This window comes from Castor canadensis, chromosome 16 (assembly GCF_047511655.1).
Source record: "Castor canadensis chromosome 16, mCasCan1.hap1v2, whole genome shotgun sequence".
NCBI classification, from domain to species: Eukaryota; Metazoa; Chordata; class Mammalia; order Rodentia; family Castoridae; genus Castor; species Castor canadensis.
In genome coordinates this window covers 84,913,675-84,939,979 of record NC_133401.1, presented here as the reverse complement: position 1 = coordinate 84,939,979, position 26,305 = coordinate 84,913,675, and the positions used below count along the sequence as shown (strand labels likewise).

The window sequence follows — 26,305 nt, the reverse complement described above, 5'->3', positions numbered from 1 at the left end:
TGAGACCTTCTGGCTGCAGAGCCCTGGTGACTTAATCACCTCGTAATGACCTCCCTCATCACGGCTGCACTGGGGACTAAACTTCCAGCACATGAACTCAGAGGGCAGGGGTTCAAGCCCCAGGAGGAGTGTTCTACTTTGCCCTGGAACTCCTGGGCTCTGCCGAGGTGACTCCGAAGTCCTCTCCCGGATGTGAGCACCAAAGCCCAGCATCCAGAACAGGCCCTGGGGATGGCGGTGACTTCAGCACCAAGCAGAAAACCGTCTCTGCCACCCACAGAGTGGGTGCTTCTGGCTCTCTACCCTGTGATCCACAAAGCCACAGCCTCAGAAGGGACATTAGGACTCACGTCACTGCCCTGCCCCTCCTCCGACAGCCGCTGCCAGCCCCCGGTGACGGTGACAGATGCTGCCCCGGCTGATGTTAAATGCATAATTAATGAAGCAGAAGAAGGAGACAAGGCGTGTTCCAGGCAGGGGACAGAGAGCAAATCCATCCTCACATGGGGAGGCAGTCGGGGAACAGAGATAAGAACTGAAAAATGGCCTCGTCCCCGGTGCGTCTCACTAAACGTCTGGGAAAGTCTCATTAGAAGAGACTGACTTCGTTTTGTGTGGCTGGCCACTTCTCCATTTTACAGAACCCTGTGATGGCCCTGTCGGAAAGATGCTGCCGTCCTGTTTATCAGGCAGTGACACGAGTCACCCTCGCAGCCAGGATCATCAAAATGAAAGTTATTATTACTAATATTATAATGGGTTAACATTCAAAGGTGCCTGCTATCGTCCCCAGCCCCGTTCTAAGAGCTCTGTGTGAACTCGTTCACCGAATCCTCACAACCAGACCTCCCATTAGCATCTTCACTTAACGTTGAAGAAGTTGGAGCTCAGAGAGGTAGAATTTGCCTAAAGTCACACAGCTCAGACGCTTGAGTTTTCTATGTACGATTCCCCATTCTTTGCCATCTCTCAGATTCAGATTTTCGTTCAGGAGAAGGGCATGATGGGGGAAGGCTGAGATTCCCTTGGAAGGTACCTGTAAGGCCATGGAGGAGCTGTGGCCAGGAGGACAGGTCCGAGGATCTGCTGATGCCCATGGAAAGAGATGGACAAACCAGTTTGCCTTTCCATGGCCCAAACATTGACTCCATTGGCCCCTTGGTACCCTGTTCCAAGCCGTCGCTCTGAGGATGTGAAGGTGATCTGGCTGTGACATCTGTCACCCCATTGATCGCCAGGGTTGATTCAGCTGGTCTGGCTGGCTAGGCGGGTGTCCCCTTCCTCCCTCACTGCTCCATGTGTGCCCCTCCTGAAGCTGCGTGCTCATGGAAGAGGACGACCACCCCGATACAAGAGGACCGCTCTTCGGTCAAGAGTACACGAGTAGCTGCGCTCCCCTGCTAGAGCCTCCAAGCCCACTCTCAAGGTCCCAAGCCGTCCCTCCAGAACAACAGTGGCCTCGGTGGCTTATGTGAGCTCACCCATCCCTGCGCCTGCAGGAACCAGGCGGCATTTGAAGGGGATCACACGTTTCTCTTGATTTGAAATCGCCAAAGAGGCACATTCTGTTCCCCTGCCGAAGATGCGTTGTGTAGGGAGAAACTGTCCCCAGACCCTGCCAGCTGCCAGCCCAAGGCAGCAGGGACACCCGTACCTAGCAGGTGGCCGTGGCTCTGTGTGGGTGCTGGCCTCAGCCACGACTGCATTCTAGTCTCTCCGTACCCATGTGCCATCTGACATCAGGACCAGTTCTCACCACCTCTGAGTCTCACTCCTGTGTCCTAAGAGCAGAGGCTCCATGAGGGGCCGTGGCTCTTGAGCCACTCCTCCAGCCATTTTGTCTCTGATTATTTTGGAGAGAGAGTCCATGATCCTATGTGTGCTTACCACCATCACTGGGATGAAAGGCATGAGCCACCACACCTAGCTTTTCCCATTGAGATGGGTCTTGCAACCTTTTTTAGCCCTGCCTGGCCTAGAACTGTCCCCAATCTCAGCCTTCAATGTAGCTGGGGTGACAGGCATGAGCCACCCACCCAGCTATTGTTTGAGAGGGGGCCTCACTGGTTTTTTTTTTTTTAGCCTGGGCCGGCCTTGAACTGAAATCCTGCAATCCCAGCTGTCAGTTGCTCTTTTTATCAGAGCATTCAGCCTCAGTTTCCCTAAGTGCGAATTAGTTGAAGTCAATTTTGTTCAAAGATAACTTCCATCCTTTCAGTCCAATGACTGAGTGTTCCCTCCTCACAGGGGGAGGCTACAGCCTTCATCCAGCCATCACCCCCCGTGGGGAGACCTACGGTGTGCCAGGGCCAGAGCACAGGGTGGCTGTGAGCCCCAGGTCTTTGCTCTCACGAAGCTCACATTTTATCAGAGGAAATAAAGAGAAAGCACACGTGTGACAAACTAATAAGGATGATCTCACAGGACAGGTAATACTACAGGACATTCCTGCAGGCCAGTGGGTGATGGATGCCTGCGTCCATTGGGTCAGCAGGTGCGTGGAGAGGAGCCAGGCAGGGGAGGCCTCCGTGAGGAGGAAGCATTTGCACGGAGGCTGGTGAGACCTTTCCCCTGAACCTGTCCAGCAAACCCCTTGGCAAGGTCCAGTGCCCTCTGAAGTAGGAGGGCAGGTGTTGGTGGCTTATAGATGCTTGACTGAGGCACGGTGACATCCAGGCTTTGTGTGATGCTGCTTTATGGTGACAGGTCAGACTCCAGATAGGATCTGAGCACTAGGATGGGCGGCAGAAAAGGCCATGGGCTTGGTTCACTGGATCCAGTAGGTTCTGCTCCTTATGTTTCCACTAGAAGAGATCTGGGGGTTAGGGAGTTCCCCAGAGAGGGTTAACTTTGGGGTCCTTCTCTCTCACACCTTAGCCACAGGCAGCCACCTGGCTTTTGCCACCAGGCTTTGAAGAGTTGGTTCATTTTGGGCCTGGACCTGGAGCAGGTGTGTCACTCTGGTTGATTCTGGTTCCTTCCTTTGGGCCCATGAGTGGCTCAGAGGCCCTGAGCCTTAGCTGAGCAGTAAAAATGACTCCCACAGGAATCGGGAAGCCTTGGGTATATTCTTATGATGTATATTTACTGTAAACCATATTTCAGTATCTGTGACTGGCTGCTCCCGGGAGCGCACGGGTGCCAGAGTCCATCGTGGTGTAGTAACATCTGTGTCCTCCACTGTGTTGCATCTGAAGGAGGTGCCGTCTGTTGAGAGTCAGTGGTGTGAGTCTCCAGGTCAGGAATCATGGGGTCAAGCTGCACAGGTGGCTCAGTTGGTGACAAGTCAACCGAGACCTCAGTTGCAAAGCCCATCCACCCCTGCTGTGGGCACGCACAGAGACACAGACAAGCTTCCACAGGCTGCAGGTGATGTATTTTGGAATGGTCAGCCAGAGCAGCCGTGGGCAGCTTTGCACTCACCTGAAACTCAAAGTTCATGTGTTCCAGAAACTTCTGGTTCATGGTTTCTGCGAACTTGTTGATAGCTCTCAGGAAGACCCTGGAAGAGGGGAGAAAGTTACTCGAATATCCCACCATGTTCCCTCAGACGTCCCTCCCCTCTGTGCTGGACCAAAATTCCTTCACCCATTCCCAAGGAGAGGTTCAAAGACCAAAGGCTGATTTGCAAATGACAACCACTGCTAGTGGCTACCTGACAACATTTAAGACCTGGGATCCTGTCTGCCTTGCAAGAATCAAGAACTGTTCACTTGACTTCCCTTTGAAATTTTGCATTGTCTTATGGTCAAGAGAGTAGACAAATAAGCAGCAAATTCATGCTATCCAAAAAAGAGCCAAAAAGAGAAGTCACCCCTTCCCAAACAAACACAAACACCACCCCACCAGATCCCCTTGTCTGGAGGAAAGTCATCCACATTTTGGTGAGCATTAATTTCAAAGATGTCCCAGACACGCGTGATCTTAAGGCTATCGTATCAATAAATGGCCTTCCACGGTCAACGCTGCTTCATGACTTGTCTATTTCAGTAATAGGCTGTGTGATGCTTTCTTGGCGATGGATGCAGCTATGCACCATCATTTTTAATTACCAAAGAGCATCGCACCACATGGACGTATCAGTTTATCTAATTATTTTCTCATTGATGAGTGTTTTTGTGGTTTCTCAGCTTTTTCTGCTGCAAACCGTGTTCCAGGGAGGATTCTTCTGTGAAAGCCTTGAGATGCTGTAAGCACCTCTTCTGTTTGTTTGTTTTTTCTTTCTCCTTTTATTTTATCGTTTTCACATTCACTTACATGTGGATACATTGTAAGCACCTCTTTTCCAGCCTCTCCTCCAAGTCTCACGCTGGTCAAATGCTTTTCTCACTGCACATTATGGAAACTGTTGTCAAATCATCTTTGTCCTTCAAGGTCTCCCTGGCCACCCTGTTCTCCCTTTGCTCCTTGCCAAGCCCAAGACTGGTCTTACTTGGCTACGTACTTTCTTTTGGTACAATGCCCTATTCCTAACCTCTTGAAGTCTAGGTTCTGCTTGCCCTTCATGGTCTGTATCAAGAGCCTCCTGAAGAATGAGCCTTCCTCATTCACTTCTGCCATGACTGCCCCCCCGCCCAGTCCCAGCGGTTACTTCCTGTGCCCCTCTTTGTTAGCGGGCTTCGTATTCTAGATACGAGCCTCCTCTTTTAGACTCTGAGCTCCTTCAGGGCATGGCTGGCTACATCTCTGTGCGCCCCAGAGGAGGCTCACTGCAGTTTCCTTTGCCAGAGTCCATCATGGTGCAGTAACAACTGTCTCCTCCATCACACTGCACTTCCTGGGGATCAGGGACTCACTCCTGTTATGTGACAACTAATCCATATGCCTCTGACTCCTAGGTTTGTACCTCCACCTGTGGCCTCTCCTGTGAACTCCAGCTTGTATTCTGGATCTCTACTCTTATCCCTACTTGGTTTCAGATACCCCAACAGGCATCTGAAACTTCTGTGGAAAAGCCAAAGATAGAAAGGAAAATCCCACAAAGCCACCACTCCATCAGGCTGTCAAAAAGTGAGATTTCTTTGGTTTTGCCATTTGCTAATATGCCTTTGAAACAACGTCTCTATTTTCTCCTAAAGACTAGTTGCTGATTCCCCAGATGGAAATGCACTGAGTGGCTGTCAGATTGTTTGTAAACATCTCAGGATCTAAGACATGATACCAGCGAGGGCGTCTGCATTCTCACGACATCAAAGTGATCAGTAGTTTGAGGGACAGTCATTATTTCCATTATCCCCCTAAATTTGTCACCCTCTACCTGCCAGTGGCCACTGCAGCTATAGGGAGTGGTCAGCCCCACGCTGACACGGGCAAGGGTGGCTGTTAGGGTGCAGGAAGCAAGTGTCTTTGTCTTCCCTCTTCTGGATGCTCCCAAAGAATCAGAATGGTGCTGAACCACAGTGTCATGTCTGAGTTGGGGAAAGTAAGGCTTCTTCCTTCTCTTTTGCTCTTCTTCTTTTAAAAATAATTGTTCTTAAACCTAAGTCCTCATATGATGAAGTGGGTTGAGATGAAAACACACCCATCTCTCTGCGGCTCTCAACAATGGACACAAATTATGAGAAACGAGGTTCATTATTTACTCTTGTCCTGACACGAAGTGTCACGCTTAGGCTGCAAAGAGTAAAACAATCACAGCCACGTCACCATCACCAACTCTGCGCCAGGCTCATGTTGTGTGCTTCCCATGGGTTCATGCTTCCTTCCTCCCTCCCTTCCTTCCTCCCTTCCTCCCTTCCTTCCTCCCTCTCTTCTTTCCTCCCTTCCTTCTTTCCTCTCTTCCCTCCTTCCTTCCTCCCTCCCTTCCTCCCTTCCTCCCTTCCTCCCTTCCTTCCTCCCTTCCTTCCTCCCTTCCTTCCTTCCTCCCTTCCTCCCTTCCTCCCTCCCTCCCTCCCTTCCTCCCTCTCTTCTTTCCTCTCTTCCCTCTTCCCTCCCTTCCTCCCTCCCTTTCTTCCTCCCTTCCTTCCTCCCTCTCTTCCTTCCTCCTTTCCTTCCTCCCTCCCTTCCTTCTTTCCTCTCTTCCCTCCTTCCTTCCTCCCTTCCTTCCTCCCTCTCTTCTTTCCTCTCTTCCCTCCTCCCTCCCTCCCTCCCTCCCTTCCTTTCTCTCTTCCCTCCTCCCTCCCTTTCTTCCTCCCTTCCTTCCTCCCTCTCTTCCTTCCTCCTTTCCTTCCTCCCTCCCTTCCTTCCTTCCTCCCTTCCTTCTTTCCTCTCTTCCTTCTCTTCCCTTCCTTCCTCCCTTCCTTCTTTCCTCTCTTCCCTCCTTCCTTCCTCCCTTCCTTCCTTCCTCCCTTCCCTCCTCCCTCCCTTCCTTCCTCTCTTCCATCCTCCCTTCCCTTCTCCTTTCCTTCCTCCCTCCCTTCCTTCTTCCCTTCCTTCCTTCCTCCCTTTCCTCCTCCCTTCCCTCCTTCCTCCCTTCCTCCCTTCCTTCCTCCCTTCCTGTCTTCTCTCCTTCCCTCTCTCCCTTCTTTCCTCCCTCCCTTCCCTAATCCATCCTTCTCCAATCCATCCATCCTCCCTTCCTTCCTCCCTCTCTTCTTCCCTCCTTCACTCCTTTTCCTTTTCTCTTCTTCCTCCTCCTCCTTCTCTCTTTCCCTCTTTCTTTCTCTTTCACCCCCTCCCACTCTCCCTCCCTCCCGCTAAGTCTAGATATGTACCTATAAGAACTAGATATATTGCTGCCATCTTAGAGACGTGGGTAAGTTTCCCCATGACCCAGTCGCTATGTGTGGAACCAGATTTAAATGAATGAACATTTCTTTTAGGGTACAGGTGTGGACCCACCATGCTATTCAGTAACAAGGAAGTCTCTGGCTGTGTGAGCTCAGCTGTGAGCTTACTTACTGACAATGGCAGCGGCAGATAGATGTATCAGTGGCCCTGGTGCCTGTGCCCCTGTGCTGGGTGCTCTGAAGACCCTGTCCCATTTAATTACATACACCATGGAAGGTCCTATTGTTAGCGCCATTTTGCAGAAGAGAACAAGCCTTGGAAATCAAATAATTTCCCCTTCTGCACGTGACTAAGGAGCAGCAGAGCCAGGTGCAGTCTCAGCTTTGTCTTTATCTAAAGACTTTGCAGCTCCTCAGAAGATGTGCTGGCTGCTTTGACGCTCAGCCTGCCACGGGCCACTGCCTGCTGTGTGTCTTGTCATGTGCGTGCCTGGCACACACAGGCTGCCCTCACACCTCTGTGTCATTCTGTCACCCTGCACACAGACTGGGCCCAGGACCAACACTTGACTTGACCCGACCCAGTCCTGCAGAGTCCAGCGGTCTCACAGCTGGTTCTGCCCAATGGGACACCCGAGCCTGCAGAGGAGATCAAGCTCTTCTGGGCAGTCCAAGAGCAGGATGACCAGGGAGAACGCAGCGGAGCTGGGTCCCAAGTAGAAACGATGAGTCCACAAGGAACCAGAGTCACATGCAACAGAGCAAGGAGACAGAGAAGTGAGCATTTGTGTGTAGGAAGAAGCTGGTGCAAGGAGGAGCCAACCCTGTGCTGCTGTCTGGAAAGCTGCTCTGTGTGAGGCCTCTCTGCTGCCTCTGGCTCAGGCCCCTGGCTTCCTCACTTGCTGCAGAACAGACCCTGGTTACAGGAAGGAGTGAGCATGTGTGAGCTGTACACATGTGTCCACACCTGGGAACGGCCACAGGTGCTGATGTGCATGGCTCTTCAGGGGGCTGGAACAATCCTTCTCTGGGAACTTCCCACCCTCTGAACTGTGGCCTTGACCTACAGGAATCTCAGTGGTCCTGGGTGTGGGATGAGCCATGTGTGAGAACCAAAGAAGATGTCGTCTAGAGCCCAGAATGTGGTGGTCCTCAATACCGCTGCTCTCATCGTGTCTACCATGTCACCGGCCCTGCTTTGGAGCAGGAGGGTCTGAGGTCCAGGCCCATGGGTGTCCACACACACAGGGTGGATGATGTGAGTAAATGAGGGAGCTGGGGTGGGCACACCCTCTGGGAGACTCAATAAGGGGGCAGAGCTACTGAATGTCATTCCCTCCCACTGTGGCTCATGGGACACAGTTGATTCTCCTGGTAAAACTCGTGAAGACGGAAATTCTAGAGTTGACTTGGGGGTCCAAAGACCCTGACACATACATTTTCCAGAACACTTAAGCTGCTCTGCTCACAATCCAAGCAAAGCTTGACAGGTTAGAGCAAAGCAGAGGATTCCAGCTCAGAGTCAGCACACAGCACCCCAAGTGCTCAACACTTCCTGAATAATATGGGATTTCAGTTAGGGATGCAGCAGGCTCCCAGGAACTGGAATCACCAAGCCAGTGCATTCCACGTTGGGTTGGGTAAAAGAGCCATGAAGAGAGTTTCTCTCTGTCTCTCTCTGCCTCTGCCTCTCCCCTTCTCTCTCTGGTTGATGTCGATTGGAAGAGGTGGGGACTCCAAAATGGAAGAGTGGCTACACCTAAAGGTGCTGATTGGTGGGGACACTCATGGAACCACGATATCACTGCTGAGCACTGCCCAGCCCAACTGCCCAGGGTCAGCTGCTGTGATCCTACCATGTGGCAAATCTGTGCTTGAGACCATATTAGACTTCAAAACATGGTACGGACAGGAGCCAACCTAGATCTGTCTGTTCCATGAAAGATTTCTTCAGATATGTCCAGACCATAGGAATGTAAAAATAAAAGTCCTAGCTAATGTTTATGAAGTGCTTGCTGTGTGCCAACCCTGTTCTAACTACTTTATGCCTATTATCATCTTATTTTAGTCCCCCTCAAAATCCTTCGTGATAGGGACCTTTGTGCTAGTGCTGTCTCCCTGAGTCCTGAGTGGTTGAGTAACTCAAGGTCATATAGTTACTCAATGGTAGAGACAGGATTTAGACCTCATTTGACCTTCCTTTGCTTGCTCTGGGCTAGTGCTGGGTTCTGAACTCGTGGCACTTGGCCATATTTCTGTACGCATATTTCTGGTCTCCCTGACTAGGCAGAAACCCTCTGCTTTCTGGGACAATAGCTGAATAACCTGTCCACTTCCTGGAGCCCTAGACATTCAGTCAATATTAGTTGGTTGACTGCATATAAGAGAAGCTTGAGGGATGTTTATAAATCCCCGAGCCTTCTTGAAACAGAATTCCAGATCAAGGCACACATGGAAGAGGAGAGAAAGAGGTTCCTAGGTATAATTTTGTTAATTTACAACCTTATAAAGAACTCAATCATTTTAAAATTAACCATGTCACGTAAATCAGATCTTATCAGAAAGAAAAGAGCTATACCAGGAAGTGTTTCTTACAGTAGATGTGTCATTCGTCTGCGTGCACAGACAGTGCACAGCTGGGGAGACATTCAGATCTGGAAAACCTGATTCCCCTCCAACAAGCAGAAAAATAAATGACGGATGACTAATTCACATACTCATGCATATGTAAGTCACAAGCGGTAAGAGAAAAATTATAAAAGTAAGTAAATTACTATAACATAGAAAAAAAGATTTAAAAAAAGAGGGGAAGAAGAAAGGAAGGATGAAGGGAGGGAGGGAGGAAGAGAGGAAAACTAAGAAAGAGGAAAGAGAAGTAAACTAGTTGTAAGGCCAGACTCACTGACAAGTGAAGTTTGTCTTGGCTACGTGACTGAGTTGATGGGATATTTGGAGGACACTATACTAGGTTAGATCATGGCACCTGCTCTGTGTCTACATTATGTTGAAATCTTCCACTACCTAGCTGTGTGACCTTGGCAGGCTATTCCCCTTCTCTGGGCTGCAGCTAGGATATCTGTGCAATGGCCTTACTACTGTAAGTGTCACTATTTTACAGGGTAAAGGAGCTCGGGGTTGGGGGACATGGCTCAGGTGGTTTAGCACTTGCCTAGCATGCACGAGGCTCTGAGTTTAATCCCCAGCACTGCTAAAAATACCCCAAAACCAAAACACCAGAACTTGGGCTTGGATGGAATGGCTTTTCTGTTTCTTTCCAGTGGTGCACTGAGCAGTTACTTATGGATTCTGTGCCTCAGCCTCCTCTTATATGATCTGTGCATCATGACAGCTCCACATGGCAAAGGCTCTGTGAGGATTAAGTGAGCCAATGCACACAGAGTGTTTGCAACACTGATGGATCTCGGCACATAATAAATGCTAGCTGTCATAACAGCACACCAAAGGTAAACGCAGCAGAAGGACTGCAACGGCTCCCTAAGTGTCAGGGATCCTAGCGGCCAGAAGATGAAGGAAATCCACAAACTAAGGCAAGTCCTGCAAGGACAGAACATAGCGTTGGCGGGGGGTGTTGACATTAGCACTTGCTTCTTGAGTCCAAGCCCAAGTCTGCTGTCAGCCCCGGTGACAGTGACAGTAATGTGATGTCAAAAGCACTGCTCCCAGCTGTTGAGCTCTTCCTACCATGCTAAGAAACAACTCAGCCCACCCCACCAACCAAGAAGAAAGAACTACAGAATGGACCATTGCCAGCCTCGTCTGCCAGGCTGGGGCCCTGGCGTTCCAGGAGGTTATGACTTCCTGTGGAAGAGAAGGAGACAGAGCCAGCGGTGTAAGCCCACGCTGTGCTGCTGAGAAATGCTTTAAAACTTAAACATAAAGGCAAGTGCTCAGCTGATCCTTCTGAGATACAAGCAGTTCCGCTTAGGTGGCAGTTCCACTTTCTTGGGTTCCTTAGAAATTTAGACCCTAGCCAGGCAGGTGGCTGAAGTCTGAAATCCCAGCTACTTAGAAGGCAGAGATGGGGAGGATCCAGGTTTGAGGTCAGCCCAGCCAAAAAGTTAGTGAGACTCCATCTCCTTCATTAAGCCAGGCATAGTGGCTGGTGTCTGTGATCCCAGTTACACAGGATGCATAGGTGGGAGAATCGCTGTCCAGGTTGCTGGCCCAGGTAAAAAATGTGGGACCCCATCAACAAAATAACTAAAGCAAACGCGCGGGGAGGGTGGCTCAAGGGGTAGAGCACCTGCCTAGCAAGTGAGAGGCCCTGAGGCTCCAATATCTCAAAAAAAAAAAAACACCTCAAACTAAAACCAAAAACAATAAAAAAAAAAGAGCAGCTGATTGAGAATGAAGTCAACAGAGAGAAAAAGCAGAAACAAAGACATTGATTCTTTGCATCATTTTTGAGCACCTGGATACATCCATGCCTGAGGCCACACCTCAGAGCTTTTCCAGTAATTTGAAGCAATAAATTCTTTCTACTTAGGCAACTTTGAATTATTTAAAAATCTCAGTCAAAAGCTCCCTTTTAGATACACAGAGTTCACTGCACATATTTCTGAACGTCACAGTCTGTACCAGCAGCTACAAACACAGACATAAATTGGACAGAGAGCTTCCCCTCACAAACCCCACTCTCTAGTGGGGATAGTCATGGAGAAACAACCAAGGCAGTGGTGTCAGTGCTCTCATCAGCACACATGCAAACCCAGAGGAGGGAACAGATTCTCTTGCCATGGGGAGCCCTAGAAGGATCCCCAAGTAAGGATCACACAGCCCAGCTTTCACAGGGCACTGCCACGGGTGTCCAGTCTAGGAGGAGGCAAGGCCCCCAGGCAGAGCTGTGGTTATGCAGAGTCACAGAAGGATGGAAGAGCAGGTGACAGAGGACAGGTGGTGTACCTCAAATACAGGGCACGAAGACAATGACCATAGCTACACCTCCTGGGTGCTTTGTGTCACTTGGCAGAACCAAAGACATCATCCACCAGCTGGTGACAGGGAAGGGCCCATGTGCAGGGAAGGAGGTAACTGACCGGTGACGTAAGTTTGTGGGCTCCTTGCTAATATGAATTCCGTTGACCCAAATTATTAAGACCTATGAGATGGCACCAGTGCCTTAAACCAAGCGTGGGGCTCTTGAGAGTGTGGGGTTCCATGCACCTGTACAGGGCTCAGGCCCAGACATAAGGGTCAGGGAGGGGCCTGCCTGTGACCCACGCCATGGCCTCATTCCCACCAGCATGACAATCATTGCAAAAGTCAGCCTCCCGCCTGGCTGATGCTGCAGGAGAGTTAGGCAGGGCGAGCCCAGGCTGAGGATTTGCTCTGACAGAGTCCTGGGGCTTCTCCTCCTCTTCCCACCATAAGCAGAGATGCACAGACAGAGGCCTCCTTCTGCCTCATGACCTCTCCACCCCTCATCCAGTCCCTAAAGCAGGCCCAAGAGCACTGCTGGTCAGAGTGTCTAAGATGTCACCTGCTGGGCTGGCTGGCTTCCAGAGCGCATCAGATGACTGACAGGTCAGTGACAGAGGTCAGTGAGGATGGAATGAGCCCTGAGGCCTACAGAAGAGGAATTCTCAGACTGTATTCATGACATAATCATCAATACACAAGTGTGTGTAGTTTTCCCTCTGCCCTGCCACTAAAGAGAATTCTGCCTGTTCCTCTCCCCACTTCTTCCATCCTGAAAGGGTATTTCTGTCTTTGCCAGCCAGTCTTGGCTTTTGTGATGTAGAACAAAGGCAATAGGTATAGAGACAAAAGTAGACATCTGTGTGAGGTGAAGATTTCCATGGAAAGGACCTAAAACAAACATGAGAAGCCAAAGGAAGGGGAGAGAGAGAGGAAGAGAGAGGCCCAGAGGCCCTGGTGAAAGGCAGTCCTGGTTAGGACCTGAGACTGGGAGAGTCAGGGCATGAGCGAGACACTGGGAACCAGAGTAATAGAGAAAAGGAATCTCAGAGAATACCACCGAGGGCTGTGGTGTGGATTTTACTTGGTGAAATGCTGTCAGAGATGGGGCAGTAAGACTTAAATTGTTTATCAGCACTTCTGTCTCATGTCTACGTGGAGTCGGGATTATCCCTGGGTTTCACTGATGTTCTATGAGATGTCAGTAGCCATTATGTCTGCACACAGATGCGCCAACCGCTCACCAAGCGATCTGAAAGGCAGAGTCATCTGCAAAATGCATTGCAATTACTTATTAAAATCTCTGAGCAGTCCTGCTGCATGGAAACCTGAGCACGGATGTCCCAAGGCGGGGTTTTCTCAACATTTTTAATCATGTGACATAGAATATGCATTAAACATTTAGTTAAATGTTGTCCTAAGCACTCCCATCTTGAGAGTTTAGGAAAGGCTTCCCAAAATCTGATTCTTAAAAATTAATTAATTTTTTTTTGGGTGGGGTCAGAGGTTTGAAGTTGGGGCTTCATACTTGCTAGACAGGTACTTGAGCACTTGAGCCATATCCCCAGTCCCCCAAAGTGTGATGTTTTATCTGGGACTTGAAGAAAGCACAGGGTAGGGAGACTTTGAGTCCCTTCAAGATTGGAATGAGTTTTTCCCTGGGCTTACCTGTAGAAAGGGTTTGTAAACACCACCTTGTTCCTGTGGCAGTGACTTTTGGAAGTGCGTGACCACTCACCTGTTCTGGACCATACTCATCGCTATCCAGTCCCCAGGGTACACGTTCTTCCCGATGAGGTCTTTAAACATGATGAAAGTCTCCATCAAGAAGTCCTGCAATAGCAAAAGACGCCTATCACCTTGTGCCGTGGGAACTGCCTGCCAGCGCCCTGATCTTGTCAGTTTAGAAATGCTTCCTTCTTTCTTTTTAAAGGGACAGGGGACAGGGGCCTGGGTTCTCACTAAGTAATTCCATGGAAGTCATTCCAGTGAATTTGCTGCCAGTGAACTGTGGATATGACTGTGGATATGGACCGGGCAGATGCTCTCAAGGCGCCTTTGAGAATAAAGAAGTAAATGCATTTGTTGATGTGGCGATTTTATAATCACCCCCCCAAATGTGTATTTGAGAAGAAAATAATCAACGCTATAGGACAACATCTCAGGTCACTGAGCAAACAAACCATCATTTAAATGAACTTCTAATTAGCAGTGCAGTAAACACAGCTGACTCTTCACACACACAGGTTAGGGGAAGGACAGTCCTGAGGGCTCCCCCTCGCCTTTGCCGAGGCCCAAAGTGTACATAAGTGCACTCCATCAGAGTGTGCAGTGGGCCAAGCTTAGTCCATCACTGCAGAGGACAAATGAAAACAAACCCAGTCAGTAAAGACAGGATCCTAGCACAGAGACCCTCCTGAGCGGAAGCAGGGGCGCCATGCCACATGGACGCTCTGGGCAAGGTTTGAAATCCAGTGAGGCCCCAGGAATTCTCTCTGTAAGCAGTGGCTTTCCAGTCATTTGAACTGCGGAGTCTCTGTCCAAAGTAATCTCACCTGAAACCCAAGGTTCGATAAAAAGCAGATTGGCTCTGTGTGTGCACGTGTGTGCATTGCGTGATGTGTGTGGTTGTGTGTGTGTATGTGGGTGTGCTGTGTGGGGTTTTTGTGTGTACGTGTGGTATACATGTGTGCGTGCGTGCGTGTGCGTGCGTGTGTGTTATGCGTGAGTGTTTGGTTGAGGACAGTGAGACTAAGAACACTTTCCCGTCAGCATAAGGACAACACCTTCCTCACAGGGTCCCCCAAGTGCTGCTGCCTAGCACAGAGCCTGGAGCCTCGCAAATTTCCATTAATGCTTGGCTAGGTGACGGTGCATCCTTACCTATCCACATGTCGCCTGGAGAAGTGTGGCTCTCACCACAGGCAGACTCCTTCCTATGGGGTCTGGAGAGGCTCTGCCTCATGGATGGCTTCCAAATTAGAAGGTTCATCGTAGGGTAAGAGTTAGAGCCAAGGTTCAAGTCCTACCTCGCTGTATACTAGCTATGGAGCCTGAGCAAACAGATCGTACACTTAAAAAATGTGATGCCTGTGTTGCTCTTCCAAGGCTTCCCTAAGAAAGTGTACACAAACCCCTCTTCCTTTACCAGAAACCCTGCCTTCCATAAAGGATCAAAGGAATCCTTCCATAAAGGATTATGAACCTCATCCCTCTATTTCCATGTTCTCAGATACAGACAGCTTGATGGCGGGAAACCTGAAGGGGGAGAAACTTTACCCTCATTTCATTTTGGTTTTTGAATATCCAGAAAGGGGCTCCACTAGTTCTGTTCTTGCCAATCCTACAGCAAAGAGGAGTGGGGCTCGTTGATGAGCAGTGGCTTCCTAGTGACAACCTCCTTGGGGTCCAGTGCTGCTGCCCTGCCTCCCTCTAGGGAGAGCTAAGATGGAGCCCCCAGCAGCAGGGACAGGGACAAAGGTGACCATGCCAAGTGCAAAGGGTACTGTGCCATGGCCCCCAGAGGAGTAGGTTGGGCTGTCTGTGTGCTGGTGAATTAATCGGTTGTGAAACAAGAGCACCAGGCAGATGTCCTATAGGCTGGAAGCTGTGGTCTCAGGAGCTAACATTCTGAGTGTTTGTCACAATTTGGTGATAACTGTCTTTCCCCGGGTGATTACCATATGAGCACTACTGTGCTCTCATAAAACCCCTCCACAGCCCTGGGACATGCATATCATCCCCAGTTTACAGATGGGAAAACAAAGCAGCACAAGAATTTAGTTTGCCTGTGGTCACACATCTGGCCAGTGACAAATCCAGGATTCAAGCTTAATACTTGAGTACAACACTCATGCTCTGAAGCCCAAATTGACCACGATTCATCAGCAGCTACTTGTTAAGACGTAACTAGATTATACAACAGACATCAGGTCTGGGCTGTGACACAGACTGAAGACATGTTCCAGAGTGGGCAATACAAGAATGGAGAACCAGAGTTGCACGTTGACAACATCCCCACGCACACATATGCATCCATGGGGAGACCTTGTCCTCAACTCAACAGAACCAAGATAACGAGATGCCATGCCCCCTCCCCTCCACCCACACCCCTTACCCACCACAAGGTCTGAGCTGGTCTGGAAGGTCTCGATATAGAAGGAGTAGTGTTGGTCACCCATCTGGTCCAAGATGGCCGTCATACATGCCACAAAGTGACTCTGCGAGAAAGAAAGTACCATGAGCTCATGTGGAAAGGACCATGACATATATCCTCTCTGTGTCCTTGATTTCAAATTGGAAAACATGCAAGCATCTCAGCTTGTCCAGGAACGAGAACCTCTGCTCACCACAGCAGCACGAGAAACTTCCCTGTGAGGTGTTCAGTCCGAAAGCATTCACTGAACACCTGTTGAGTGCCAGACAAAACTAACACCAGTCCATCGCCTCTCCTGCTGCTTAGACACTGGAAAAAGAGCTGTGCATGGGTGTTGGGGGTCTCTGAGGTGGGATCAGATTCTGGGAAAGCACAAATCCCTGGGTGTGTAAAGCAGACTAAGAGCCAGAAGCATTCAGACAAGAGGAGACCTGGAGAGGAGGTGGCTCTGGAAGGACCCCTGGGAGTGGAGAAGCAGGACCTCACCCTTCCATTCCGTCCACCAGAAACCATCTGCTTAACCTCTCCTGCTTTCTCCCTCCCTGCCAGTGAGGGTCATTTTCAGGCTATGTTTTCTACTTGTGTTGGCATCTGCACAGCATGCCAGGAGATCTATTCTAGAACCTGGTAGAGGAAGCACTGGCTACTAGGGCAACATGGGGGTGATGCCATCTGGACCATCTCCAGCAAGATTTCCCTGGGGCTACCATCTTGACCCACAGAGGTGCCACTGTAGCCCAACCGGGGGGCGGAATTGCATACATGGCCTGGCTGGCACAGCGCAGGCATCTCCAGGAACCCTTGCTGCTAAAGGAGGTCTTACAAGTTTTATGTCTGAACCAAAAAAAAAAAAAAAAAATCAGTTTGGTATTAAAAACTGCCGTCTTTGTTTATTAAAAGAATAACAATATTAAAATGTATATATCTGGCAGAGTACAAGGCTACAGTTCCATCCCAGTGGCGAGGAATGTCTTCCTCCATGACCCCAGGAAGTACTCTCTGCATTCCTCCTGCCTTTTGGGTAACTGGGCCTTTTTCTTTTTCTTTTCTTTCTTTCTTTCTTTTTTTTTTTTTTTTTTGCTGTCCTGGGGCTTGAACTCAGGGCCTTCACCTTGAGCCACTCCACCAGCTCTATTTTTGTGAAGGGTTTTCGAGACAGGGTCTCACAGAACTATTTGCCTGGGCTGACTTCAAACCATGATCCTCCTGATCTCTGCCTCCTGAGTAGCTAGGATTACAGGCGTGAGCCACTGGCGCCCATAACTGTGCATTTTTCAGGCTGTCATTCCCCTGTGTAGATCCTGGAGTGGTGGGGGGGTTCTCGTCTGCTTGCAGGGCTCTATGTAAAATTACCGAGAACTTCAGAACAACCAGGTGGCCTTTTAAAGGAAGAGACTCTATGATCAAGCAGGTCGTATGCACAGGAACTGGCCCTGCTGACCAATGACCACTTCCACAGTCACACACCATAAATGCTTAGAAAGCATGCAAAGCTGAGAGACCACAAAGCCTGGCCTCTCAGGAGTACTGGCCTTGACCCTGTGCACTTGAGACCTGTGGACAGCCTTAAAGGGGTGGCACCTCTTGATGACCCACTGTAAAATCCTGTCCTCTCAGGCCTCCAGGGGGAGTTGGTGAGTCTGTGAAACTCACCCCTTTCAAAGCAGTGAACACCACCATTCCCACTTACTTACCAGATCCCACTTAAACCAAGAAGTGACCTTGGCTCCTCCTTATACCTCTGGCCAGGCTGAAGGCAAGAAAAGAGAAATCCTGGAGTTTGGAGGGCTGCAGAGGTGAGCGTGTTTCCTCTGCGACTTCCCTGGCTGGCTCCCTTCCTCAAAGAATTCAGCCTGTGGCCACTAGAGGTCTTTCCTTTTCACACACTAGCTACTGTGCAGCTGGTTTGGGTTTTTATTTATTCCTACGTGAGCAGACCCACTACACTTCTTGCATATAAACAGTGCAAATGACAGCAGAAAGGGCTTCTTTTTCCTTCTTTTGGAGTTATTCTGCTGCTGGTCAAAGCCTGGCTCATTGTACAAGGAAGAGTGAAGCAGTGTCTGCAGGTAATTCCTCTGTTTCAGGTAAGAAATGTGAGGTTTTATTTTTCGTGATGGACGATCTAAGAGAAAATGCTGTCATCTTGGACAACACTTTACTTTTAAAGCTTGACTTAAATGAGTGCCTGGATCGTGAGATGGTATCGGGGTGGGAGGTGGTGTGTGATACAAAAAAATCCACCATTGTCAGAAGGCAGGCAGCCCCAAATGCACAGATGCAATGCTTGCTATTTTCAAGGGCTCGATTTGAATTTGAAGGGAGAGAAATGCAAAGAAAAAACAACCCTCCTAGCTCAGGTTGCCTGGTATTAGCTTGCAAAGACTGTGTTCTCTTGAGCCTTGTTGAAGGAAACTTCTTTGCCTCATTTTCAAAGAATTAAAAAAAAAAAAAAAAAAAAAAAACAAGGAGGGGGATTCCAGTCCCCCTTAGACAGACTGGCCACTTCATAAGAGAAACCATTATCATTTTATCGGGAGTCAGTCAGTGTGTTAGAGTTCACAGATCAATCAAAATTACTTTTACTGGCTTGGGAATTTCTTTGTTCTCATTACCACACAGAAAATCCCAGCTGGGTGCCTTTTGGTAAGGTTTATAGTGCTGTGGGAGGGAAGTTTGGACAAGTTACCTGCATTTGGCTGTTCACGGGGAATTCAGGGTGCTTTACTCCCCACTTGGAAGCAGCCTGCCTTTCCGCTGCAGCGCTAACCCACTATGCTATCACATCCTCGGGAAATCACAGAGATGTGACCGATGGATACTGAAACGGAGCCAGGCACCACCGGCAGGTTTGTATTTAGGAAAGGCTGTCATTTGAATTAAAAAGAAAGCACATGCTTTGTCACAGAATGTTAGAATGATGGAGTAACGTCTCACTTCTCTGACCGTATTCCTTTCTCCATAGCATCTGCAAAATGGCAATTGTGTCTTGCCCCTTTCCCTTTTCCTAACTTTAAGACCATCCACTATTGTCTTCAATTTTTAGAAGGAGTTGGGGGCAGGGGTCATGGGCACACAGCATTTGCCCTAGCAACTGAGCCAGCCCTCACACTGACATTGCTCAAACTTTACAGCACAGGAGCTCAAACTCCAAGACCCCCTCAGTAACCCAGAAAAGCTTGAATACTGCATGGAGACTGGGGGTTGGGGGATCCCCTTAGCTCAGGCTAAGGAGAACCCCCTTCTTCCTATCCCTGGCAGAAATTCTGTAGTTGACGTACATTTACTACGGAGGCATGAGGCAGCCACTCATCCATACCCAAGCAGCACACCCGGTGCCTGGATAGGAAATTGCTTCGTAAAACAGAATGCCAGTGGGACTCGCATATTAAATTCCAGGGAGAAATTGAATCTGAGAGTCTGGCACAAGCCAGAGTCACCTCGTGCCGATCCGATCGGGTAGTTTAAAATGTGGCTAATGAGGTACACGGAGGGAAACTGGGTCAAATGTGTAAAAATAAGTGCGATCATCCCAGCACTTGGCTGATGAGGGGCCACTTAACTCCATGTGTGGCAGGATGTATTTGCCATAGAGAACTCTCTTCAGCAACCTGACTCAAGGCAATCAATTCTTTTAATTAATTCAGCTTTCATCGCTACGGAGGGAGGTCTTGCCCACCTGGGAGAGAGCTGAAACTCTACGGGAAAATAGTCAGGGGCTCTTTACTGTGTGATTGCAAGAGAGAACAAGAGAAACCCTGTGTGGTGTGAGCAGCATGAATTAGCCAGGATCTGAGGTGGTCAGCTCCTTCTAGATGGCAGCCCTCCAAATCATTGCATTCACCCTTCGCATTAAAAAGACAGTTTTGTCATATTGATAATGCCAATACTTTGGATACACAAAATTCAGCTTAACGATATCTACTGAACAACCTCGAATGCAGACGCACTTACACACACACTCGGGACTCACTCCTGCAGTACTTTGTGGACCTAGGAGGGGACAGTCCCTTGCTGCGGAGAGAGACAAGGGGACTGGCTCTGCTGAGGCGTCCCCCGCTCACCTGAGAGAGGGAGGGAAACGGACGACTTAGAGAGCCTGGTACCTAAATACCAGCATTACTAAGTGATACCAGCCTGTGACACGTTGCTATAGTAACTTCAAATAATGTGCACGACCAAAATAAAATAAACTCTAAGAAGGCAGCACAAAGAGGAGATGCAGGAAAGTTTGTGTGCCGAGGTAGGCTCAGGGGAGACGAAAGTTCTTCCTGCAAGCCATCCTTGGGGACCACGAGTGACCGAGTGCAACTGCACTCACCCCCATGTCTGCCGTGGGTTATATAACAGATTTTATTCTTGGATGCAACTAGTGCTGTCTCTGTGGTAAGATCCAGGACTGGAGGTGGGAGGCTACGGTGTCAGGAAAAACAAGGGCTCTGAAGCCATTCATCTTGGAGCGTTGTCAGGTGGCTCAGAGTTGTAATTTGGAGCAATCTTTGGGGTGGCTAAGGTATGCATCTCACATAGCAACCAACTGCCAAGCTCGGGGCACCATGCTGGGTGCCAGGGTACAGCAGTGAGCAGGATGGGTAAGACTGTGCTCCTAAGAGCACACATCTGCTGCTGCCAGGATGTATAGCTTAGGACTGGGGGCCCCGGAGCCAGGCAGCCTGAGTTCAGATCTCAGGCACTACCTCTCTATCCTGTGACCTTGAGCATGGTCTTGCTCCTCAGTTGCCTCATCTGTCAGAGGATAAAAGCATTCCTTGCTTCCTATGGAACAAAGGCTTAAATTAATTTGTGGAAAGAGCAGAAAGCCCTCAATAAATACCAGCTATTATTATTGTCTTGTTGCTGATGGTGGTTCAGAGAAACTTGTGGATTAGCTAGTTAAATTCCTGCCCTGTACAGAAGGATATGGTGACTCTGTCTACCCATGACTGTCTGAGGATACAGTGCTCTCAGGGACAAGTTGGCATAGTCACTGTGTGCCCTTCAACTCTTAGTAAAAACAATGCTTCAAGTCCAGCTGGTTAGCGAATTGAGTGTATGCCTCTTGGAGCAGAGCATGCTGGGAGAGTTCTTTTATTTGGTGACAGTTGCTGGCAGGTAGGAAAGTGATGGCAGTGCCCAAATTGTTCAAAAGCGTGAAATACAACCGTCTTCATGGAATACTCAGTCCCCCAGCTGTTTGGCTATAGGAGCTGCCGTCCTTCTTTGTGTGCTGTGACATTCTTTGGCTATCCAGGCATTCTGTCCTGTGATAGAGTAAACCAAGTCACCTTCCTTCATAGGGAAGTGACTTGATGGCACAGATCCAGGTTTGTGTATTCTGCTCCACGTCAAAGGCACAGCATCACGGGAGGACAGAGAGGTACCTCCTGGATGTGTTTCCTCTGGATGTGCCCTGGCATGTCCCATCCTTACAGCATGGTGACTCCGGGGAGGGCTGGCTGCGAGCATCCCTGCCTGACACCGTGGGGGAGGCGTGACAGGCTGCTTTGAGTCAAGGCTGGAGAGGAACCTGGCTTTGTCATACTCTTCCTTTGAAACCAGTACCTCTGATCCTGGCTGGAGCCCATGCTCTCGGCTCTGCAGTGTGAGATCACTTTAAATCTTCCAAGGGACATCCACCACGGGATGTTTAATCACAAGGGGAGGTGGAAGAAAGGCAAAGCCCATTCGTTCATTCTGTGCCCGGGATGTCATCTTCCTCATCTTACTGAATACTCCCTGCAGTTGCATGAGGCCAAATTTGTACCCATTTTATAGAGCGGAAAGGGAGAGGCATGGAGGCCTGAGCAGACATTAAGCATGCAGTGCAGCAAGGATTAGAACCTGGGTCTTCCAGACTCTAAAGTTACCATATTGTTTCCAAACACCCATTGCCCTCCCATGTGGGCTCTGTCCCCTCTACCTGGCAGAGACTTGTGCCCAGTTATCCACTGCTGTATTGCCAGGCTCTGCAATTGAACTTGCACATTGGATGGACTCAATAAATACTAGCTGAGAGATTGATTTATTACAGCATTCTCGTCTCTACAAGAATGTCACAGGGACCCCTTCCCCACCTCCACAGACTCCGAAAAGCTAAGGTTACATGTTGACCACCTTCACCTTCGGTGAGGTCAGAAATCCAAGAATTTTTGTTCTGACTCTGAGCACACCTTTTCTTTAATTCTATCCCATCAAGCCAGAGCGAGATCACTTTTTTATACACTGTTTAACTCAACAACTATTTCTTGAGTACCTAAGATGTGCCAGGCTTGGTTTGGTGCTGGGGATGGAGCTGTGAACAAGGTTAGCAAAAGCTTTGTCTTGGTTGGGTAGGGTTAGGAACAGGGAGATGCACCCTCCATAAGTCAACACATACGTAAGATAATTTCACACAGTGATCTGTGCGACCAGTGAAATATTACGCAGCAATGGGTAGAGAGAATGCGAAGAAACTGATTTTCAGTAGATTAGACCATGGTGGCCTCTCTTTGAGTGACAAACTTGAATGATGACAATGGGTTATGTATCAACCTAGAACCACATCTTGGGGCAAATGAAGAGTAGATGCAAGGCCCCTGGGGCAGAGATGTGCAGCTAAAAGAAGACCAACAATGCTGGAAGGTATGAACGAGGCAGGGGAAATGTAAGATGAGGTTGGAGGACTGGGCATGTGTGCCATTATAATCACAGCTGCTTGGGAAGTGGAGGTAGGAGGACAGAGGTCCAAGACTGGCATGAACAAAAGTGCAAGACCCTACCTGAAAATCAAACTAAAGGAAAAAGGATTGGGGAAGTGGTTTAAGTAGTAGAGTGTTTGCCTAGCAGCCGTGAGGCCCTAAGTTCAATGCCTAGTACTGCCAAAAAAAAAAAAAAAATCCAGGCAGAGGGCAGATCTGGTGGATTCTGGGGGCCAGAGTGTGGCTTTTCTTCCCAGTACAAAGGTAACTATGGATTTGGGTGTTAGGAAGTTTGCTCAGACAGCTGTGCGCTGTACAACTTCCATGACTTACACACAAGCCCATCTTCAAGTCATGACCCTGGAGCTGTCTAAAGGTCACAGATGGAGGGAACGTGCAAAGGATGTTTTCAGGGTTGGTCTTTCCTCATTGCTGGTGGTGTCGTCCCTCCTCAGCAAGTGCTTCTCACTAAAAAATTATTCCACAGCAGAATCTGGCCCTTCTTCCGTGGGAGTGCACGTGAACTCTAGTGTGACACGAGGTCCATTTGTTTTCAAGTTCAGTGTTCTCAGTTCCCTAGTGTTCATCACTGAATGAAGAGAAGCCTGCTTCTGGCTGCTGCCTGTCTCCAGATAAAGCCATCTGATCTGGGGACCCTACCCGTGAAGCCAGCTTCCCAGGAAAGGGGCTACCATTGAGGGCACCCCTGGCTTTAACTGGACGAAGATATTTCTATTTCTAACTCCATCCGTGGAGGTGTGGGTGGGGACGGCCACAAATTCGATTGCAGGAAGAACAGCTTCTGAAACAAGGATGTCCTCTGGGTACACACAGCCATGATGGGCTTCCCAACTCCATAGTAACTATCTCAGGAAAGACTGTGCCAGAGTCCTGGACAACATGGCACAGTTCTCAGCTCACAGGGCCCCGAGAGAAACAAAGACAGGAGCTTTGCTAGGACCTGGAGCTCTGGCTGTGTATTCTACTCAGCTCCTCACCTCCTTCAAACTTGTGCTTCTGGGTTAAAATGACTCCAAGGACAAGGATACTGGGTGTGGAGGTACACACCTGTAATGCCAGCACTCAGGGGACTGAGGCAGGAGGATTGCAAATTGGAGGCTAGTCTAAGCTACGTTATGAGTTCAATGCCAGACAGAGATATATATGAGGACTTGTCCTAAAAACTCCAAGTGCTCAGGACGCAGGTCAGTGGTAGAGCACTTGCCTAGCCTACAGGAGGCCCTGCGTTCCATCGGAACACTGAAAACCAAATTAATCCTCAGGAGGAGGAATCATGGGCTAAACAATAATGACAGTAACTAGCATTTAAAGGGCTTACTATGTGCCAGATAGTGGGTCAAGTCTTCTATTTCTGGGCCGCTAAGAACTTTTCATAGGGTTGTAGGAGAAGAAAAGAGCTAGAAAGAAAAGAAGCTATTACCAGTCAGGCATTTATGTGTCAGCCACCGCTAAAAAGAACACTCAAGTTCCTAACAGCCCACCCCATGGAGGGGCAAATATCACAGCTTTATCTCATTCCCTCCTCCTGACACTCAGTAGGTGTTGGTAATACCACTTGTACTGCCAGTCAAGGAAGCCAGGAGCAGAGAGAGACACAACTTGTCTAGGTCAACTTGACCCTAGGAAGCTTTTGTTTTCTTTAGAAAGAACCAAAATGGGCTATTGTCTTGTAAACAGAAAGTAATCTTATCATTAAAATTAACCAGCACCTCAAAGCAGGATGAAGTAAAGCTTGCAGTACTTCATCCTGTCACCCTCCCACTGGCAAACAGACCTTGGCTGTGAGGACACCTCACTCTAGACATGTTTTGTGCTCACATAGAGATGGATGGATGGATGGATGGACGCACACATGGAAAGGATGCATGGTTAGAACTGGCCAGGTGTTGTAGGCAGACAGACCAGTTGATAAGGACAGACAGACAAACCAGTTAATGGTGATACTCTATGTCCTAAGCCAACTGAGGACCCCCTCTCCATTTTCTGTGTTGCTTAGGGATCTTATGCATGGGCCAGCAACATCACATACGTGGACATCTGGTTTCCCTCACAGTTCGCTCTGTTGGAAAGCACTGAACATAGCCTATGTCCTGGGATTGTCCCAAATTTCTTTGCCATGCACGGCAACTTGAGACAGGCTTCTTTGCCTCTGAGCCTCAGTTCTCTCTTTGTGGATGGGGATAACCACGGGGACTACACAGGACTGTAGGGAGGATGACATCAGAAGACAGGGCAACAGGGTCCCCTCAAAAGCCTGACACTTGCAGGTCCTCAGAAAGACTTCCGGCCCCATTCTCCTCGACTCCCTTGCTCAGCCCCAGGAACCATGTGTTGATAAGCTGGGACACGCAGAGCTCCTCAGGTTGACTCTGGAGGATGATTTAAGCCTCCGGCACCTGGGGAGCTGCACTACGGGTGTGAAATTTTGTGGTTTCCCCTGTCCTTCTCCCTTGGCAAAGTCTCTATGTTTAACAGAATGGAGGGGCAGGCCGGCAAATGTGCTCACAATCAGAAAGGCAGACCAGGGACTTTTCAGGAGGACCCTGTGAGGACTTCAGGGAAAGAGCAGAATTATCTTCACATCGTATTGTAAACTTCCAGCCAGTTTAGGAGGCAGGCCTCCCCTAGCACCTCCTTCTACCTGCCCAAATACGGTTGGTTGTTCCTCCTGCAAGGGACGTGCTGGTCACAGCATGCAGGTACTGGGTGGGGGTGTGTGGACAGGTGGCCCCTTTGAAAATGGCACTGTTCAGCTCTCTGTGCTGACATGAAACAAGGGCACACTGAGTAGGGTTCCTAACCCAGGTGTGGGAAAGCGACTCCCTTCCCAATTGTCATTCCCAACTAACCAATTAATTAACAAATTTTATTTAGAACCTACTGTGTGTAGTGAGCTATGCCATATGTAATCATGGTTTGTACCCTGAAGCTCCCAGACTTTAGTGAGATTCTATCTATCTATCCATCCATCCATCCATCCATTCATCCATCCACCCACCCATCTATCTATCCATCCACCCATCCATCCAGCCATCTATCCACCCATCCATCCATCCATCTATGTATCTACGTATCTATCTATCATCTCTCTCTCTCTCAATCATTCTCAGTGGGAAGAAGGTTGGTCCCAGAGGGTGCTTAACAGTCTGGACATATTTTTGGGAGTCATGAGAGAAGAGGGATTGCTACAGTCACCAAAGGCTAGGGATGCCGGTTGAACACCCTACAATATATAAAACATCACCACACAGAGAATGACTGTGCTCAAGATGTCCCTTGCACCACAGTTAAGAAACTCTGGTCTGTGCAGAGAACAAGGCTGAGTGGCAAAGTGAGTGCTGCAGGTGAACTTGCTCCAGGCCTTTTCACCTTTGTGGTTAGGGATGGTATAGGGAATTTTCACGGTGCACGTAGATTTGAGGAACCACGAGATTGGGAAAGGGCATCTCAGATCTATAATAGAACATGCAGTTCATCTTATAATTTGATTAATTTAATTGATTGGTAGTGACCACCTAGAGAGCTGTGTCAGGAATGACTCTCAGGCCAAGTCTTAGCTCAGCAGGAAAATGTGGCGATCGATTAGTGATGTCTGCCAGAGGCAAGGGAGGGGGGTTATAGTCCCTGTACTGAGGAACCCTATCCTTTCAGCTGCTGGAAGAGGATGAGGACAGAGGCAGGTGGAAATGAGCAAGGTGCCTTGGTGCTACAGAAGTTCACAGTGGGACATGTTTGGAGGGGCTGCCTGTGGGAGGGCCTTGAATGCCAGGCTCAGGGCTGCAGAGCTCAGTCGTAGGTAATGGGATGACAGCCTGGCTCCTGCCCACTGTGCTGCCTCCAGGCCA

At 49.1% G+C, this 26,305-nt stretch overlaps 2 protein-coding genes across 5 annotated transcripts in view; one reads left to right on the top strand and one right to left on the bottom strand.

Moving 5' to 3' along the window:
• The window catches only part of Dock2 (dedicator of cytokinesis 2), a 378,635-nt gene that overhangs the window by 69,423 nt on the left and 282,907 nt on the right, over nt 1–26,305 (bottom strand). For all 4 annotated transcript variants that reach the window (XM_020164385.2, XM_074057759.1, XM_074057758.1 and 1 more), the window contains 3 exons: nt 15,728–15,826; nt 13,345–13,439; nt 3,424–3,502 (listed from right to left, as the gene is read on the bottom strand). In XM_020164385.2, the coding sequence (XP_020019974.2) occupies nt 3,424–3,502; nt 13,345–13,439; nt 15,728–15,826 (273 nt within the window). The remainder of the gene's footprint in view (nt 1–3,423; nt 3,503–13,344; nt 13,440–15,727; nt 15,827–26,305) is intronic.
• The window catches only part of Insyn2b (inhibitory synaptic factor family member 2B), a 102,464-nt gene continuing 93,570 nt past the window's right edge, over nt 17,412–26,305 (top strand). The window contains exon 1 of the mRNA XM_074057761.1: nt 17,412–17,849. The gene's annotated coding sequence lies outside the window, so the exon portion shown is untranslated. The remainder of the gene's footprint in view (nt 17,850–26,305) is intronic.